This window comes from Seriola dumerili, unplaced genomic scaffold (assembly GCF_002260705.1).
Source record: "Seriola dumerili isolate Sdu_G_001 unplaced genomic scaffold, Sdu_1.0 BDQW01000003.1, whole genome shotgun sequence".
NCBI lineage: Eukaryota > Metazoa > Chordata > Actinopteri > Carangiformes > Carangidae > Seriola > Seriola dumerili.
The window spans coordinates 5,754,066-5,774,546 of NW_019174258.1; the positions used below are offsets into that span (position 1 = coordinate 5,754,066).

Below are 20,481 nucleotides of genomic sequence, written 5' to 3' on the forward strand. Positions count from 1 at the left end.
AATGAAAACTATGATAAATATAACCCAAAGCTTTTATATGAGAGACTTGGGTGCATTTTTCTTGAATTAAATAAATATTGGTCCAGCATTTTTAGCACTGAGGGGAGTTATTGATAAATGAGGAGCCTCTGAGTGAACATTCAGCTCATTTTCTGCTGAATGTCAGCACCAAGCCTATCCACACCGTAACCAGAGGATTACTCGCTTGATCAAGAATTTGCTGATCTCAGGGTGGAGAACAAGCTTTCACACACATCCAAACCGTATACATGTGTATCTACGCACTCTCATGACCTCAGGATAAAAATAAATAAAGAACGTGTATTTTTGTGATGCACCGAGTAGATACACCAGATTGGTATCAACGCCAGTACCAGATTTTTTTTACATAGATTGGGAAGTGGTCAGATATCACTAATCTACACTGTTTCTCAGTCAGATTTCAAAACCTTCCACGACAAGATAATTGGAAAGAATGTTGTATGCATGTATGTATGTACGTACATTTGTAGCTCAGAAATGATGTGTTGTTACCGCATCATATGAACATCACAGAGTGCAACAGTCTCAATCGTTTTTACGCAAAGAGGTATACAGGTTCAAAAATGAAAAACAAAACCAAACAGATTGGTCCCTGTATCGACCAATACTTTATGAGTTTATTGGCAGAATGAGGATCAGCAGAGAAAGAGTAGGTTCAGTGCATATAGGACGTTGTTAAGGAGTGTGGGTTTGTTTACTTTGGTTGGTTGAACTAAATGTTTTTTTGAATATAGTCCAAATACACACATCAGAATCAAGGTTATTGCCAAGTAGGTTTTCACATATGAGGAATTTGCTTTGGTGTTTTGGTGCATGTTGGAACCCAGTGTACTGTAAAAAATAAATAAATAAATAAATGTATATGATTGATCAACTTTTTGCTGTTGCACTTTTATTTTTAAGGACTTTTCCATCAGGAGTGCGCCTGTGCATTTGAGCATATGTAAACATTGCAAAACGAAAGTACATCACTGACTCCATTAAATATTGGGTTTCTTTCATTGAGGGCAAAAGAGAGGGACCAGAACCTCTCTGTGCTGTGTGCAGCGAAGTGCTGCCTCATGAAAGCATGAAGTCATCAAAAATGATACGCCTCTAATTCAAGATAAGTCTGCGTTTTTATTTTATTGGGTTTTTAGCCCTAGTTGCACTTTTGTTGCACTTTGTTTCCTTCATTTCATGTTTTTAACAGTGCATGAAAGCATTATGTAATACTGCACTATTTTTCGTGAGATAAATTGGTTCAAAAATGTGGGTTGTGACTTAATGATTCAGGAAAATGAAGCTAAGCCGTTTGAGAACCACTGAACTAGAGGATACTTGAGGCTTACACCTAGGCCAGTTCCCAGCCTGCCATATGTGATTTGCTTTTATGTGGACATTTACCTACCAATGTCTCTTCTGTTGAAACTAACTTTGAATTGATGTGAACTATTTCTCATATCTAAAATTCTGACCAAGCTCAAGTTAAGCTCAAGGGGTATAGCCTTTCCTAGTTTGAGCTGTACAATCATTTCCCATTGCCTACATTCCCCTGAAGTTTAAAGTTTAAGTTTACCGAACACATTCAGTCAATAGTGGAAGAAATAGTCTGGGAGACATAACAGTCCTCTGTTATGTTCCTGTGTTTGAGCACTGTCTGTTGACACATCATTGAGGTCCCATCAGCTCTTTGGCAGCTTCGCTTGCAGTTAGCTCTTCCCTGCTGGGATGTGGCCGAGTAAACTAGATGACTCAGTCCTCCTTTCTGACTGGACATGATGCTTCCTCTCTCACTCATTTCCCCAGCCTTTCTCGATCTCTGCGTGTCAATTTGTGAGTGCGTGTGCATGTGTGTCAGGAAGTTTACAACCGAGCAGAGGGAGAGGGCAGAAAAAGATGACGGTTTTGTTTTGCATGCGTCAAACTTCCTTTGTGTGTTTTTCAGTCTTTCTTGATTTTATTTTTTTTCCCCCTCTGCGCATCTTCTCTCTGGCACAGTGGTGGGACAGACGGACCAGTTGGGTCGATTCTTGCCCTGGTCCATTTCACACCCTCATGTCTCAAGGCTAATGACTACTGCCTCTAAAATCAACAGACTCAGGAAAGAGAGTCTTCAACCATCCCACTGTTCATACATTCACCTACACACACATTACTTCTATATGTATCTATCTGTCTGTGTTATCTTCACACACAAACCAAATCACATGCATAAACACTGTGTTAGATACAGACACATGCGCACATAAAGACAAACTCTTTTTTTAAAAACACACACACACACACACACATACCAGTCTCCTATCCCCTGCAGCAATTAGCTATGACAGGTCAATTAACAGGGTTATTTATGAGCAGGGGATGCCTGCTAGTTGTGTTGTAATGATTCCAGATACTCTGTACGTGCATAGGGGAAATTGAATCCATGATGAATGTGGGCTGAAGGCCTTAGCTGCGAGCTGCATTTGCTCTTCATTAACTATTCCTCTGCAACACCTTGTTTCTTTCAGCATTAAAGGGAAAATTAAGTCTGAAACAGTGGGCATACAATATGATTTAAGGGCACCTCTGTGATCTTAGCAGTAAAGACTTTATTGTATTTGCAAAATTTGAAGCTCATGCACAAATGCATACAATATACAGTATAGGACCCATTTGTTCTTCTACACGTGCGGCTAATTGGGTGTGATCTCTTAGCCAGTCACACTTTCTGGCCAGCCTTCATTAGTTCAGTACACCTTGTTGCAGACGAAGCTAACAGGTCCATCATGTCATGTGTCATCTTTTTCTCAAAACTCATAAATCTTTTTCCCGTTCTCGGACAAACACTATAAGATCAAGTCCAGGTCATTTTAGTTAAGTTTATACTGTTTTCAGTTGTTGAAGCAAAGTCAGAATTAATCAGACTTTGATGTGTTTGCCGTAAAATAAGAAAACTACCTTTAAACAAAATTGCATCCAATCCACCAAAATATTTTTTTTTCTCATGTTATCATGTTATCTCATCTTATTAGCCACCATAGTGATGTTAAAAGAGGGGTGCATGCCAAAAAACATTAAACTCTTCAATTACTGACATACTGTAATATAACAACAATCTCATTCTGAAGGGATTTAAATCAAGACACACAACAGGATTTAATCAGGTAGAATTTATCCTTTATCACTTAAGTGTTTAAAAAAAAAAAGTGCATTTATTTACACCCCAACTCCAACACAGCCTGAAGTGTTTCACTTTATATTTGTATGTGTTAGACAGTATGTGAGGAATGGTGGGGATGGGAAATGGGGGACTGTATTACAATTGAGGTTCAGGGTCAGTGAAAAGGTAAAATGCATGTTAGGGGCCAGATTGGAGGAATGCGCAGCAGATAAAGAATCAAGGGTCTGAAGGTAGAAACAGAAACAGGGTCTGGCCACTCTAAACAGCACAGAGACATATGTTCACATAAGTGACACATGAAAACAAATGCAGAGTCACCACTCACACACAACAAACATACAATATACAGTATATGCACGTTGTGACAGGAGAGGCGGCCAGAAGATAGAGCCTCTGTCTTTCCACACATTGTCTGTGCTGTGTTAAAGCAGCCAGCTCAACTGGTCCTGACAAGCATAACCTGCTGAATAAGAATTAAACAGTCACGAAGAAGACAACAGTCAGAACTGTGTATATGTGTATGTGAGCGAAACAGGGGGTGTTTTAGAGACGGATAAACTGGACGTGTAAGTAAGAGAGAATGAGATGCGCATGTGTCAGCAATACAGCATGTAATGCAACTTTACTGTATTCATCCTCCCATTTGTATCTTAACTCAGGCAAAGGCAGGTGAGGTTGGGTGGATGAACGAGAAAGGGTGCGTGCAAGAGAGGAGTTGTCTCCTTGTCAACTGAAGATTGTCTCATATATGACGCATATATGACTTGCGTAGTCTTTCTCATGTCTGCATGTCTGTTTGTCCAGTGTGCATTGTCCTCCATTCAGTACGGCCTTCCTTCACTCGATTTGTTCATGCAAACGTTTGTCCAGTCCATCATGTCGAACGCATCAAGTACTGTAGGAGTTCTCAGCCATGTTCCAGTGAGGATCAATAGTGTGCAGGTTATCACAAGTTCTGTCTCTGAGTGAACGCGTGATAATTAGTGAAATCAGCCGCTGTAGTCCGGTTGGAGGGACAACCTGTACCATCCTGTAACGACAGCAAACAGCTGAAAACCACATAGTTTATAACCTTTACAATAACTTAATAACTAATAACTTGAAGATATTTCAGTTTTTCAGTTTGCGCTCTTTAAAACACACACACACTCACTTACCCACCACACAAACCACTAGGTAACAAATAGGGTTGTTAAATAATGGAGAGAGCATGCAGCCTTGATCCCAGCACCAGCCAGAGGAGCTGAGCTGCTAAACATACTTTGTTACTCTCGCTCACCTCCTCTCTCACATTTCCTCTCTTCTTACTACTTTCTGTTATGTATCGCACTCCCCAGTGGCCTGATGAAATGAAATACCAATGGTGAACACCATTTCTCTACTCCATACCTGTCTGTCTCTCTCGAGTTTTCTCTCTTGGCCTGTTCTTCCTACTTTCTTTCAGCTATCGCCGTCTCTCCCACCACCACCCTCTGCTGCTCTTGTTACTCCAGCTGCCCCGTCTTTCCCCGGTCTCTTCTGTCTCTCATTTTCTCGATCTATCTCTCTAAGTCTCTAGGGAGTGCCGGTTTCCTTGCAATCAATAATAATGATTGAGCTGCCTGTTGTTGACAATTACCTGACACAACTGCTGTTGTGTTTTTCCATTTAACTTTTTTTTTTTTCGGAAAGAAGTTGGAATTGTAAAGAATGGCTCTCTTACATTTATTTTGCCGACTGCTATGGCTCCAGTAGCCACACTAGTAGTTCACACTAATACGATCTAAAACGATCAAACCCCCCCCCCCCCCCCCCCCCCCAGAATGATTTCAGTCCAGACGAGCGTTTTAGTTTGAAAACTCCAGCGTTAAGTTTTAGTCTGCTCAGGCAGAAACAAAGACTTTTGGAAACGATGACGATACGTTTTAGCTCCTCAGAAATAATCTCTGCGATGTAAAGAGGAAACAAAGTGTTTACTCTGAATTCGGTTGCTTAGTTGCAGAAAATACTACAAATGAGGAACAGCAATGAAGGAAGAAAGGAGATTTCTTAGCATTATAAAATGCAGAATTTGACTGCACAACAGCAGGTCACCAACACTTGTAACTCTTTAACCATGCTGCATTCACAACTTTGTCTGGAAAATGGTAACATGATGGGAGTGTGATGATTCCGGAAAGGATACGTCGTGACTGAGAAGACAGGAAGAGAGGAGGGAGGAGATCATTGTGTTTTGGCTGCTGGAAACAAAAGGGTTGGGTTGCTGTTTTACAGTATGATGCAAAGACTCGCCACCTTTGGCAAATAAACAGTAACCAAACAGTGTCGATGCTATGCAGAGTCCAAACAGTATCCAGTGTGCATGATTCATTGCATGAATTCTTAGACAGTGGAGTCAGGCTGTTGACAAGCGTTTAGGATTAGTCACAAGTGGTTTGTTTAAATTGTTTTGTCACAGTGAATTATTTATGCCTCGTCGAAACAGAAGAGGTGCGTGTATTATTGGTCTGATGAGCTCACGTTCAACCTGCATTTGAACCCATTCATTTGAGACCGCTATCGCAGGTTAATCACTGGTCGCCATCTCCCACAGGGATTCCAGTCTGCAGCTGCAGTGTGACACACATTTAAATCATATATTATGTAGAATTACATTACAATAACATTAAGTTTAATGCATACTAAGATTTAGTATTGCACATCCTTTGACTTGAGGTATTTGCAATACACAAAGAGGAATGGCCAAAATTAATCTAGTTTGTACAGTAAACATTCTGCATAACCCACATAACCCTGATTGACTTGACAGAGCTCCTCCAGAGCCACAGAAGATATTATTTAAGTTTTCACAGCTTGAATAGTTCTCTATTTAACTATACGTAAAACTGGTAGAGTGACCCTTTAAGTTTCATTTTCAGCCTCCCTACATGCTCGATGTGTCCCTGTCTTACTGTCAGTCTTTCTTGATCTTTTTCAGAGAAGTTTGGATGTTGGGTTCATTTTGAATGGCAGTAATATCAACATTAATTTCCCACTTCAATGACCTGTGTACCAAAGCTGGTTAATGTGCAAACCCAGTTTAATTAAGGTCCAGGTAATGTTGTGTATAGAGCGGATGCTCTGTCTGTGGCTGTTGCTTTGCTGTTTTATACTGATTCTATTTCTCTGCAGTTGAAGAAAACCATTAACCCAAACTCCCAAGAAAAATAAACAGCTATAGTCTTGCCGTGTCCATTATCTGTTGTTTCAAATTTCCCCTTTGAGCAGCATTCATATGATTTTCGAATCAGCTGAATTCCCGGGGGATCGGTTTTTGGATTAGATGTTATTTCGTTCCACGGACTGCAGGAGTGAGTGCATATTGACACTTGTTTGATTTGTGCTTCATGTTGAGAGCATGTCCACAGAGAACACAAACTTTCTAGTCCTGTGCACAGCTCGCTGACTGCATACACTGAAGGTCTTTGAGGTACTGCCACTCGGCTCAGCATTTCCCCTCTCTTTGTGCTCCGTCCAACAAAAGTAATGATGTCTTTGAGAACAGCTATCCTTCCTGCCTTTCTAAAACAGGAGCTGTAGCCCAGCCAGTGGCTTGCATTAATACAAGGCTGTTATTGTAAACAGGGGTAGAGCCAACCGATAAGGAAGCATTAGAATTTAAATTGTTTACTGCCTGCTGGCTATGATTATTAACATCTGTGTATATTCCAGTCGTAAATTCATGAAATGTGAACACCCTCTTTATGAGCTTTTCTGCTCTTGATTTGGATTCATTGCATCTTCAGGGAAACAGAAATCATTTTTTTGAGTTTTCCATTCACATTCCTAAAAGTCTCTCCACTATTACATTGTCAATCAGTATCTGTGGTAATTTCTATTGTTGTTATGAACCACCATCTGTCTTCTTTTGCGAGCAAGCCAATCACGTTCATGTCTAAAATCTCTAATTATCAGAGTGATTATTGGCCTTGATACTGGTTGTTCATTGAGATCATGAAATCAATGGAGTTCCCAAAAAAAAAGGAAAAAAAGAAAAGAAAAAAAAGAGGTAACATGTTGTAGTAGATTATTTGTGTCCCCTCTCTCTCCTCTGTGGATTACCCAGAGGCCATCTGTGTTCCTCGCAGTGTTTGGTACCTGGGGGGCTTGTTGGAAACCAGGCCAACCCACATTTGCCTGCCTCACACTGCAGTAAGTCTCTTCTGCACTGGTATTTCAAAGCTCTCTCTCTCTCTCTCTCTCTCTCTCTCTCTCTCTCTCTTACGCTCTCTCGCGGCTGTGTCCCCTCTGGTATGTGGACAGCACATCAATGGGAACATTAAAAGGTTACAAGGCTTGACAAAACGACACATTCACAACTCCAACCTGACACTTTACTGTACACCCTTTGATCCTACAGTCTCTCACACACACACACACACACACACACACACGAGCTGTCTATCTCACTTTGGCTTCCTCACACACACGCTCTCATATGACAGGAACTGGGAATTGAGAGAATTTTACACGTGATTTTGAAGAAGAGACTTTGAAGTCTACCTTTCCAAAACAGTGTGATGGTTTTTAAGTATTTGGTAAATGTCAAAGTTAAATATCAGACACATTAGATATAATATGAGCCTTTAGTAGCCCATGACCCTATTTTTACTTCCCACAATCCTGTGACCCCACCACTTACAGACCTGTCCCTGTTGCCGTGAGAGTTTTAGAAAGGCGTTCGTTGGTAATCTACTTTTAAGTGCGCAGATCGTTTATAATATATATAATCCTAATAATTGAATATTGCATCCTGTATACTTAATTTTTTTTTCATTAAAAATATATCTGACGAATATGAATGATGGAAATCTTGTCTGAAAATGTTAAATGACTTTATATCAAGCAACCTTGCCACACCCAAGGTTGAGAAACTCTTGAGATAAACTTGTGTATACGCTTCAGCACAGTGCCCAGCAGTGATGTTTAAGTGTGAGGAACTGTCGGCACAGGCAGGTCACACTTCAGCTCGATCTGTCAGCAGTGAACATTAAGTGAAAGGGCACAGGCCTGTTTCCCTGAGCCTTTTCCAGAAAAATAAACACATGAAATCATTTTTTTTTTTTTTGCCATCCTCTGCTGCAAAGCAGGATATTGCATTGCTTTGTGCCGTGCAATTCTGTTTGATAATCTTAGAGAATATGATTGCGTTGTTATGTAACTTAAAGGAGATGGCTGTTTGTGCTGTTGTTCTGTGTACTGTGTCAAGGCCAGTGTTTCTCTGGGCTTCCCTCTCCCAATTATTTTTCTCATCATCTCTAATTATACAACAATCTGGTGTCTCATGCTCGCAGGTGTACAGGGGCAAGCGTGCAAAAAACTCCAGTGTCAGTGCAGGTGTGTTTGTATGCATGTGTGTTTGTTGTTGGCTGTAGGGATCGTATTGTGTGCTGGGCTGGTTCTATTAAAGAATATAATTTAAGGAAGAAAGCCCATAAATGAAAGAAAATGGTAACCATAGGCACACGGTGAATAAACAGCATTGTATGTTTTAGATGAGAATGTCCTTTTGACCAATTACTCTCTACCGTCCCTGAATTTCATTCACATCTTCCCTCTGCCTAAGAAAATCTAATAACCCTTTTAAAAAACGAGGGAAAAAACCCATCCAGCCTGTGCTGCTGCTGCACTTATCTTCCTACTCCCTCCACACCATCCAGTCAGCTTCAAGGTTCTCTTAATTATTTTATTTATTCCTTCAGAGAAGATTTCTCCTTCGGGGACTAAGTTAGAAAGCAAGTGGGAAAGAGGTGGTACTGCTCTTATGTTTCCCTCCCCTCTCTGAATGTTGCTGAATTGGAGGGAAGGAGAGAGTGAGACACGGAGAGAGAAAAATGGTTCGGGCGAGCTGTATATGCACAAGTTAGCGTGTGCTGACATGCTGGGCAGTACTGGGATCAGCTGACTTAAGCTTAAGTGAATCACGGTAAGAAATGTTGAGCGATTCTCCAGCAGGAGCACAGTAACTGAGACAGAGGTGAGGGAGATTTACAGAATTATCATTTTCCACTAAGTTTCTTTATTCACCTTGAACTTGAACTTTTCATGATTACACTGCTGAGGTGAAATGGAGAAATTACTTCACATGCACACAGTCATGCTGCTCCTTGTCTATGGCAATAAATGGGTTATTGGTATCTGCCCCATGAATTTCTCTTTGATACTTCAAACTGACACAGCTGTTAGGAGCTAACAGCACAACGCTTGCAGATTAAAACGCAGGTAATGGAATGCCTGGGCAGTGAGAGATGGTTACTGTGGTGTTTGCTCCGCCATTCTCCACCTTTCATTTACTTAGACCATATATGGGGTCGGGGCAGGCTTTTCTTTGGGTTAATTGAATCCACCCTGGCTGCGGCTTGATATATTTACACACAAATTGATGGCAACCTTGCTCTGCCTGTTTCTTAGGTTAAATACTCTGTGCTGGGTTTCTAAAGTGAGGCCAGTCATGCATATTTACCACTCGATGTATGCACCTGTTCGCTCTGTACGTACAAAGAAATGGTTTACAGGTAGAATGCAGGCAGTTGTTTTTCCATCAGCCTCACCTGCTACTCTCCCTGCTCTGTTGGAAAAGCCTAAGCGTAAAGTGCCTTGCTCAAAGGCTAGTTGGCAGTTGTAATAGAAAATATATTTATGTGTATGTGCCAACGCACTACTAGTCTCTAGAAACCACCTAAACAGATCAAATAAGCCATGATTACTATAGGATTTACACAGCAAGCACCTGGACTGTCATATTTGAAATTAAACATTATAAAGTACCAATGTCTGCAGTATAGCAAATAACGGCTACAGTGTTGCTTTCGTTGTTATTGTGGAGCAACAATGTTTTCTTGTTTGTTTGCTTTTTCCCTCCTGATATTCCAGACAGAATACACTTGGTTTTTGATTAGCTGGGTGCAATGGGCTTTTGGTGCCTTGGTACACCACGGTAATTAGGCTGTCAGTCAAAACCAGATGGCTGGTGGCTAAAATGGAGACGTTGTCTGGAAAGTTTTCAGATCGGTCTCCTGTTTAATTTTGTTGTTGCGGGGTCCACAAATTATTATGGGATAAGGACACATTAATGCTTCTATATCTGCAATACTGAAGGATTAGTGCTAATGTTTCATCGTAATGTTTAGATATTGTCAGATGTACTCACCCAGCATCCATCTGTGTTTTTGTCTCTTCCCTGAACAGATTGTGTTTGAAGGAGTTCGAGGCTCGGGTTTCGAAGGGGATATTGCCATTGACGACGTGTCCATCACCTTAGGGAAGTGCAAACAGGAGAACACTGTAGCCAGCGCAGGTAAGACAGGTAAGATAGACTTTTTTTTGAGTGGAGAGATGTAAACACAAAGAATCATCTGGGATTAACTGTTTCCACCCCACTCATTGTCTGTCTACGTTCAAGAGAACTGAATTAAGGAAGGCAATATAATTCTTAAAGGTCTAAAAATGTTGATAGCTTTGTTGTTTTCAGAAGACATGACAGTAAAGCGCTTTGCCAAGAAACAGACTTAAACTGAGCTGAAATGAATTGATTTCAGCAGAAAAGAAATGAATTGAAGGGCAGCAGAGAAGGGAATTACTGTAGACAGGATTTCAAAGGAACAAGAGAAAACGAACTAAATGTCTTCTCAAGTGTTTTGGAAGTGTGGAAATATGAGAGAAAAATGTTGTCAGTGTGGGGGCTGTACACAACTGGACACCACTAGCATGGGGGCGAACTGGAAGGCTCACCTCCATCGTTTTATTTACCCTTTATCTTGTCATCCTCTAACTTTCCACGCGACAACCCCACTGCCTCCTCCACACCCACCTTAATTATTTCTTCTCACCTTCTGTTCCATATTAGCAACCAACCCTTCATTATCTGTATACCTCTGCACACTGCTCTTCATCCTTAAAAGCTTGTTATTTACCCTTTAGAGAGGGGGGAGAGAGAGGACAGAGAGGAAGTGTGCGATGATAAGGATTTAGAGAAAAAAAAGATCATGAGTGAAGTGGAATGTGCAACACAGCAATATCTGCACAGTGAGAGATAGAGAAACACAGCTGGATCCAACAGGGAAAGTTGTTTTCGCTCCATAAACTGATCATGATTTCTTTACACTCACGGCAACTTGCAGGACAAGTCAAACCAAGCTGTCAGCCCGTGAATAGAATACCAGATTACTAATTTGTTACTTCTGAATACTGTTCGTGAGGGTCCACTTCTCTATAAGGGTGAAACCAGAAAGACAAAACAGTGAGTTTCAGTGTATGATTGCATGTCCATGTCAGCGTGTGGAGAGAGACTCAAATAGCCTAGAGGGTATGGGTGTGGAGAAGAGACAAGAGACAGAAAAGGTCAGAGAGTGAGTGAAGGTGTGTGTGTGTGTGTGTGTGTGTTTGTGTGTGTGTGTGTATGATGTGTGTGTGTGTGTGCTGGTGATGGTGTGTGTGTTGTGGTGTGTTTGTGTGTGTGTGTGCAGGGGTAAGAAAGAGAGAGAGAGAGAGAGAGAGAGAGGGGAAGAGTTGGAGAGAGAGAGCGATTGGTCCCTGAACCAAAAGAAGAAAGAGAAAATGTGACTAAAACCTGCCTTAGGTAGAGTAAGAGCTGCCCTCTGCCAGCCAAGATGTGCATACAAATACACACACACATGGATATAAACATCAGTAAACTCTAATCATAGCCTTCATTGTGTTCTCTCTGTCTACTGATATGCACAACAGCTAGTTGGCACCGTATCTTATTTGACACTGCCATCACTTTGAAACTGTGACTGAATGAGAATCACATATGTGGATCAACATAATAGACTCACTTTTACTTAAAAAGTATCACAACATTTGAAAAATTATGTAGTTTGTAACATAATTTGTCCACTGTTTTGAAGTGCAATTTGAGTTTGAGTCAGTTTTGTGTATATAGTCAAACAAATCCCAAATTTGCCTCAAATGGCTTTATGGTCAGTGCAGCATATGACAGGCTCTATCCTTAGACTCTGAATTCAAATGAGGAAAAGCTCCCTGAAAAACCCTCTAATGGTGAAAAAAGGAAAAATCCTAAAGGTAGAACAACAGAGCAGGGACCTTACTGCTGCAAGTTCTTGTAGTATGATGAGATTCTATGGAGCAACATGTGGTGAGAACATGGTTTTGTTCACATTTACTGCTGTATGCCGTGCTACAAGGACAACATTGGAGCCATGGAAACAACACAAAAGCGCAAAGATGAGAACGTGAATCATTAACAACCCGCACTTACCAAAATGAGACGCATGTGTATGAGTGTGTTTGTGAGTGTGTGCTTGGATGTGTTGCAATCTCACACATATGTGCATGTAAAGACACTGGCGGATGAAGTGAATAATGAATGAAAGTGTAAACAGGAAGAAGGAAAGCTCTTCAGCTCTCTGACTGTGTGTGTGTTTGTGTGTGTGTGTGTGTGTGTGTGTGTGTGTGTGTGTGTGTGTGTGTGTGTGTGTGTGTGTGCTTTTGTGTCCTGCAGGTTTTGTGCAGGCAGAGATGTACAGCGCAGACAGATGGGTAATTATCAGGCAGGCAACTAAAGAGTCCTTGCCACTGTAAGAAACACAAATGCATCTGTCTTGAGTGGAGTTGGCGAGGTAAAATGAGGATGAGAGGAGGACTAAACTCAACTCGTGTTTATGTATAATTAATTGAAAAGGAATGTGACTTAGAGGAACATGCAAAATCAGTTAGAGCATACCTTCAGGTACAGTTAATACAAAACACACAGGATTTATTAGCAAGTAATTTTGTGCCAGGTTCATCTGGGTCCAATCCAAAGTTCTTGGGCATGACGATCTTCATATAAGTAGGTGTTTACCAGCATCTCCAGAACACAGTGGCAGTGTGGCAGTGCAAGTTTAGATGGATGAGGCGAGTGAGATAGTGATTTTCAATGCACAAGTACAAATCAGCACATAAAAGCAATAGCAGGTTTGATCAGCAAACTATTATGACTGTGTGTGTGTGTGTGTGTGTGGTGTGTGTGTGTGTGTGTGTGGTGTGTGTGTGTGTGTGTGTGGTGTGTGTGTGTGTGTGTGTGGTGTGTGTGTGTGTGTGTGTGGTGTGTGTGTGTGTGTGTGTGGTGTGTGTGTGTGTGTGTGTGGTGTGTGTGTGTGTGTGTGTGGTGTGTGTGTGTGTGTGTGTGAGAGAGAGAGAGACAGAGAGAGAGAGAGATTCAGGATGTGTCTGAGCCAGAGTACACTCCTCCGGTGAGAACTTGCTGCTCCCTACATCTCATATGGATGTGGTGGGACAGTATGTGAGCTAGCATCACCCAACTGATACATCACATCTGTGTCTCACACACGCGCACACACACTGCATACAGAGTAACTGACACACATACATCTGCATCCACCCAGAGGTGTTTTCAGTGGAGACGTATTATATTTGTTTGGACATACACATATGCAGGGATGCACATATACTCACAGACTCACACACATGTGACAACTGTAGCATAAGCCTTCTTACACACATACATGCACACACATTTATTTCAGGTTAACTATGTGCATGCACAGGGGACTATTATCCTGCGGTTCTCCACAAATGAAGGATGATTGCCTGTGACACATATGGTGCAACTCCACCTACATAAATTGCAGAGCTGTGCCCAGCTCAGTTGAAAGTGTTTGAAGGAGGAGAGAAGAGGTGGTGGAAGGTGAGCTTGTCTCTGACTGGTTTACTCTTAAACTGAATTCTCTTTTTTCTTTATTGCTCTTCTATCAATTTGCCCCCCCCCCCCCCCCACATCATGCTCTGGGAACTTTCTAAATGGGTGAAGCTGTAATCCCAGGAATAATATTTACACATAAACAGCTCAAATTTAAGACAGGAAGTATCTTAGCAGATGTGATGTTAACATGGACAGTTTGCGTCAGAATTTTAAATGTTTGACTATACTGTGACATGAACTTTTTTTTGGTTTTTGATAGATTATTGTGAGCTAAACAAAATTTCATTCTGTTTAGCTCACAAAGAAGCAGATGTAAATGCTCTAATTTATGTGAGTGGATTGAAATGACCATGTGCACTGCCTGTAGAGTGATACACACACACACACACACACAAACACACACACACACACACACGCACACAATGTCCATAGTAATTCATTATCTTTTTAACTCCAATTTAATTCCATGACAGAACAGACAGATGTATGATCTATAGAAACCGGTATCACTGCGGCACAGTCACTTGAAATAGACTTCCCTGCTCCTTTGCAAGACTGTGTGTAGAGAGCATGAAAGAATGCAAAAGAGAAAGAGAAAGAGAAAGAGAGAGAGAGAGAGAGAGAGAGAGAGAGAGCAGGGGTAGGATGGGTTAAAGGAAAGATAGAAAGAGACAGACGGACAGAAAGATGCAAAATGCCATGTTCCATTTCAATCTGTCACTTGCAAACTGTAGGAAGGGGAGTGTATGTGTGAGTGTGTGTGTGTGTGTGGGGGGGGGGGGGGGGGGGGGGGGGGGGGGGGGGTCTACATTTATGGATCAAAGCTTTATTATAAATATTGATTTTCTGCCTGGAGGATGGACCCTTGATATGAAATCATATTGATCTTTTTAATACAATACCTTCTTTTTATTTATGAAACTGTCCTTGAGCGGCTTGCATGTGTAATTTGTCGCTGTATTTGTGTAAGAGAGCATAGGTTGTATGTATATAAAAGAGGAGAATGAGTGTGTTTTTGTACACAAGAAGAATAAAAAGGAAGCCTGAGGGAATTTCATCTATGCAACTGTTGGGCTCTGAACAATGAAATGACCACATAAAAGATGTGTGTGCTATATCATCTCACTGTGCAGAAACACTAACAACCAGCAGGAAAGAAAATCAAGAAAGACAACCCATCATATATTAGCCTACTGATGATAACATCATTTGTAACTTATTTTACTCATTAAAATCTCAAAGCTGTCATAATAATGTGTGGGATATCAGCGCTGAATCTCTCTGTTCCTCCTACTTGTTTACTCATCCACCCCCTCATTCTTGGTTCAGTCTCTCTCTCTCTCCATCCTTTCAGATGCATTTTTCTACAACCTCCTTCCTGTGTTTGACATTGATAACATGGGTTGGTGTTGTTCACATGATGGTAGGCAGTAGAAAGCTCTAAACTCTGTGACACAACAGGGCTTTTTTCACTACACATGCCTGTGCACTCAGCCTCAGGCTTAAAGACAGCCTTTGGCCAAAGAAATGAATATATGCATGCACAGTTATCTACTTAGCCTGCGGTTCATGTAATGTCAAGTTTCGCCTGTTCTTTATAAAATAATACTCGAACTTGAACCTGTTTGAATTTTGTTGTGATGGCCACTGGTAAAACAAAATCAACCATTGCACATGTAAAATATAAGCAAGCGATGAAAGCTCACCTTATACAAGAATGAATTATGAGTAAGGACTAATTGACATGTGATGGTTGGAATGTAAACAGCCCTCATGATTGCACAGCGTGCCTCTAATTATAGGCAAGTAATACAAAAATAGGCGTGTGGAGAGTTCATCTTCAGGTGCCTTAATCACTAGGACTGGTGCCTTTTGGAGTTTTGCTTTAATACCTGATATACCACAAGCTGGCCGACTGTTACTTTCATGTATAAACTAATAAAGAATCTGTGCTTTCTTTTTGGCTTCCACAGTTCTGATCGGTGGATCACACTCACTCCCACTGGCCAGCTGGCTGACCTTTGGCCTCTCCTGCTTCCTGTCGCTACTCTACAGATGATGAGCACTCCCCACAACACCCTCACCTGTCTGCTCTGACAGACACTGCCCTGACTCGCGCTCTTGTACTTCTCTCTCCACCCTTCCCCTTGTCCTTCCCTCCACTTACCTGTCTGTCCTCTTCACTCGTCGTCTTTCTATCCTTCATGCATCCATTTCATCCATCTTGCTTAGATAGATGGTAAAACAAAGCCACAAAGCGTTGTCTAGTTTCTCCTCCTCTGCTTTCTTTGAACATTTCGTCCCCAGACACTCAGTATAGCCAACTGACACTTGTACCATATTTAAGGTGAACATACTTAATGATCTTCGACAGATGAACTTAACAACATTGATCTGATTAGACTCACGTTATCCATGTCAGTGTGTCACTTTGTCACCTTTTCCTGCCCTTCATCAACCCTCTTCGTCCATACTCGCACCCTCTCATGTACCTCCGCTCCCTTGAACCGCAATCCTCGACGGCCCTTCCACCCGATTCCCGAGACACACCAAAGTGTCGGACACTCTACCAAAGATGACAAAGGACCTGAGGGAATAAAACGAGGGAACAGGGATTCCAGGAAGAAAGTAAAAGAGAGAAAGTGGGGAAAATCCTTCTTTTTTTTTTTTTTACAGAAACGGTCTCCCTTCTGTCCCAACCTTTGGGACCATGGGAGCTACTGAATGACAAAGAGACAGATGAAAAAAAAAACTGATGAATGAATGAATGGATAAACAAATGAATGGTGAGGAAAGGACAAACCAGAAACAGAGGGAAAAAGAAGGGTGCTCCTGGTAGCCTCTCTGCTTTCCCTCTGCTTGCCACAAGAGACGAACCTCAGTGCGGATTATACGTGTACATTTATCTATATATATATTAAATATAACAAAGTTCAAACTAAAACACAACTAGGACAGTGGAGGACTTTACAAAGTGAAATTAAAGAAGCACAACGTTTATACAACCTCTACTGTTCCTTTGGGTTTTATTCTACTTATTATGTGATGTTGCAATTTGTCAGACCTACTCAATGTTTTTGATATTTTGCTTTCTCGTTTTGTTTTGTTTATGGCGTTATAAGGGTCAAAGGCAATGGGTAATAAAGTATTATATTAATATTTATGAGAGGAAGAGAAGATGATTTTGTGGTCCAGAGCCTGAATTGAGCATGTGGAGGGAAATGAGAGGATGACCCAAAGCCACCTGGATAGAAACCTCAACTTCTCTTCGCACAAACAGTACAGTACTGAACACACACACTCAGTTCTCCTCGATGACATCACAGTCTGGCTCTCAGCTCACCCTCTGCCTCAAATACATGTCTCATCTGCGAGTGACAAAGAAGGAAAACCAACGGATCATAGATGCAATTTTCATATTTCTGCTCCCTTTTCATAATCTTCCTGTCACTAGACATCATGACTCAGATGTCTGGAGTTATCAACCACAACAAAATAGCTGGACATGTCTCTAATGAGGAAGAAGGAAAAAGTGGTGTTTTACAGGAGGACAGGAAATAGCCTGGAGTTCAGTTGAATATAAGTTGAGAGCACTTCTTTCTCCACAGGTTAATGAATGTCATGTATGAATTTCCCATACACTTGTGAATGAAAGATGGAGAAGACTGTCAGTATCTGGCAGGTGTGAAGTGTGGTTTGCATATCAGATTCTCTGTCATTGTTTAATTAATGTTGAATGTCTGTAGTGTAAACAATTTTCATAATCACATAGATATGATTGTTAAAGTTAAGCAATACTCATATCTATAGATCTATATACAATAGTTTATGATTGCATTTAAGATCGCGGTTCAGTCTGCAAAAAAAAAAAAACATTTAATCCAAAATACATGATACTGGCTACTTCTCTCATCTTTTATCAGTTCTGAATGATCATTACCAGTGTACTCGCCATTCATGCAGTTCACAAAATATCCGTTGTAGCCATTTACATCATTCAGAGGATAGTGTGTCTGCATTTTGCTGCATCATGTTTCAACCTGTCTCAAGAAAATTCCACATTCACCCGTCACACTGCTTCAGTAACTGATAGGCTTGTGTATGCTAATGATTACCATGTGCGTTACATGTGAATCAGTCTTTTCAACACCTCATGTACTTTGGTCTGTGTCTTGTCATGTTGAGTTTATCATTACGCTTGTTTTTTCTTTGTTTTATTGTCTGTTTTTATTTTCTTTATCGTGGTTGTTACAGATTGTATTAATAACTGTTCAGTCATTAATAGTACATAACAATACAGAAATGATGTGCCTATTTGATCTGCCCAGTCTGCTGTGGGAGGTAATTTCCATGTTAAGCTGGCACTGATGCTCACTGTATGTGTAGACATGTTGGAGAACTCTGAATAAAACACCGCAGACAGTAGTGTATTATAAAAACAAAGGAATTCCTTTGAAACCTACTGTAAGCAAATTATTGCAGAAATGTTTTCTATATGTTATCTTATCTCTGTGTTGGTCTGATGAGTGCACCTGGTGGCACGTTGTACCTGACTGACACAAACTGTTCTGGAAGAGAGGCCGAGTGAAATGCTTACCTGTAAATGTATCTTCCTCAATCTGCAGTCGTATACAGTACTCAAAGGCTAAACGTAACATATTTTCAACTTTTTTTTATAATCTCTCCAAAATGCTCCTGTCACTCTCCCAAAACACCCATAGCAAAATGTGTTTGTTTTTAGATATTCATTCCACCTGCTCATATGGCTAAGGGAATGGGCTATATGTGCTATGTATAAGCTTAAGTTGTACAGTATCATAACATTATCATAGAGCAGCACACTGTAGGTCAGTATGTTACCCATACTAAATACATTTAGAAATATCATTAAACATTGATGTGCATGGCATTTCATCATGCTAACTGTCAGATCATGCATCATATTGCCTCATATTTCAATGACTGAGGTAATGGGGACAAAGCCATTGTTGTCATTGCATTTGGACATGTGACAGCTGCAAATGAATAGACACAACACTGAGGAAATCTGAAGATGAAAAACTGAAATACACACATGCTGTGGTTGTGTTTTGGCTTTTTATGACAACTCAAGTCTAAAGGGGAGGACACTGTTTTATTGCACCCACCTGAGAGCAGAATATCAAAGCGTAACACACACGTGCAAATACAATTAATCCAAATCATTGCTCAGCTTTTCTAATATTATCAGTGTGTTGACTGATGAAGCAACAAGCTTAAAATATGGGACATATGGCAATATGGCGGTGTTGGAAAGTAACTGGAACTGTATCCATCTACTCCTGTATGATAGAGCAACATTTTTTTAACCCAACATGAATAATACTCCCATACTGGCACACCACAGTCAACTTTCATTCATCATAAGCAGTGCTTGATTCCCATTTAGATAATCATCCAAATGGGAAGCTTTGTTTTCAACAGAATGTAAATCAAGCAGCTGTCATTTTTTGTTAATATAAACCATTTTAACGATGGTAAATGGTAAAATAAACCATTTTGATAATGGTCATGTCATATCATGAGAAAGCCCAAAGTGAGGTTTGCATATATCTTCCATAATAAAATCACATGCTGAAAGTTTCACTCACAATTCAAGTTATATTCATTATTTCAGTAGAAAAAAAAAACATTTGTGTGCTTCATTTGTTTCAAAATAACAGCTGTTAATAAAATTTAATTTAAAGAAGCACTGAAATAAAAAGATTTTATCATTGAAAAAAAAATCTGTCCTAGGTGACATGCTTTGGTAGCAAACATCTTTACCATGCTGGTCGTCATACAGTGCTGTAGCTAAGCACAGTCAGGATGTGTAGCACAACTGCCAGCTAGGACATTAATTCAGAAGTGTGAGGGATTTAACTTCAATGACCAGAAATGTAATGAATCTGAAATGTATAAATAGAACCAAACCTCTACAGTTAGATAGAATAGAACCCAGTACCTGTACAGTTCTTTGGTTTTTAACGAGCAAACATAATGGCCTTATTAATCGACTCTGAGAAATGTGATGAGAATGAGAATGTGATGATTTGTCCAAAAGTAAAAAACACTTAGACTGTACACCAGGTAGACGGAAGGCGCCTCCCGATTTAACTTGAGACTTCATGTCCAGTTTTAAATGATTTTGATAAAGACAAACCAAAGACAAGACAACTAAGTAAATGTTTACCATATGAATTAGTTATGAAAATGCCCTGTGCTGTTTGATTTTTTCTTATCAGGCAGGTGACACAGTTAATCTACTTACTATCTGAAAATCAGTCTGTTTTATAACGTTTCATTTGAAAGGTTCATCTATTTTAGTTGCAACCCTCTAACATAGGTTAAGTCTGTGAAACACTGCGGCTCAGTGTAGTCTTCTCAAGAAAGTATTGAAGTTTCCACTAGCTGCTTCCTGTTTCTGTCCATGTGTTTATCGAGCCCCTGTAGAGCTGCATATGCACACACACAAAAGCATACAGTACATACACACTCACACTTACAAACAGATTTCTGCCACCATGCAGGTAAATAACAACTGGAATGACAAAGTGACTGTTAATCCTCC

General features: G+C 40.5%; 1 protein-coding gene across 1 annotated transcript in view; it reads left to right on the top strand.

Moving 5' to 3' along the window:
• LOC111222199 (MAM domain-containing glycosylphosphatidylinositol anchor protein 1-like) overlaps positions 1–16,644 on the top strand; it is a 61,613-nt gene extending 44,969 nt beyond the window's left edge. The window contains exons 13-14 of the mRNA XM_022745824.1: positions 10,394–10,502; positions 15,866–16,644. Coding sequence (XP_022601545.1) covers positions 10,394–10,502; positions 15,866–15,951 — 195 coding nt within the window. The 3' untranslated portion in view covers positions 15,952–16,644. The remainder of the gene's footprint in view (positions 1–10,393; positions 10,503–15,865) is intronic.
• Positions 16,645–20,481: the final 3,837 nt, after the last annotated feature.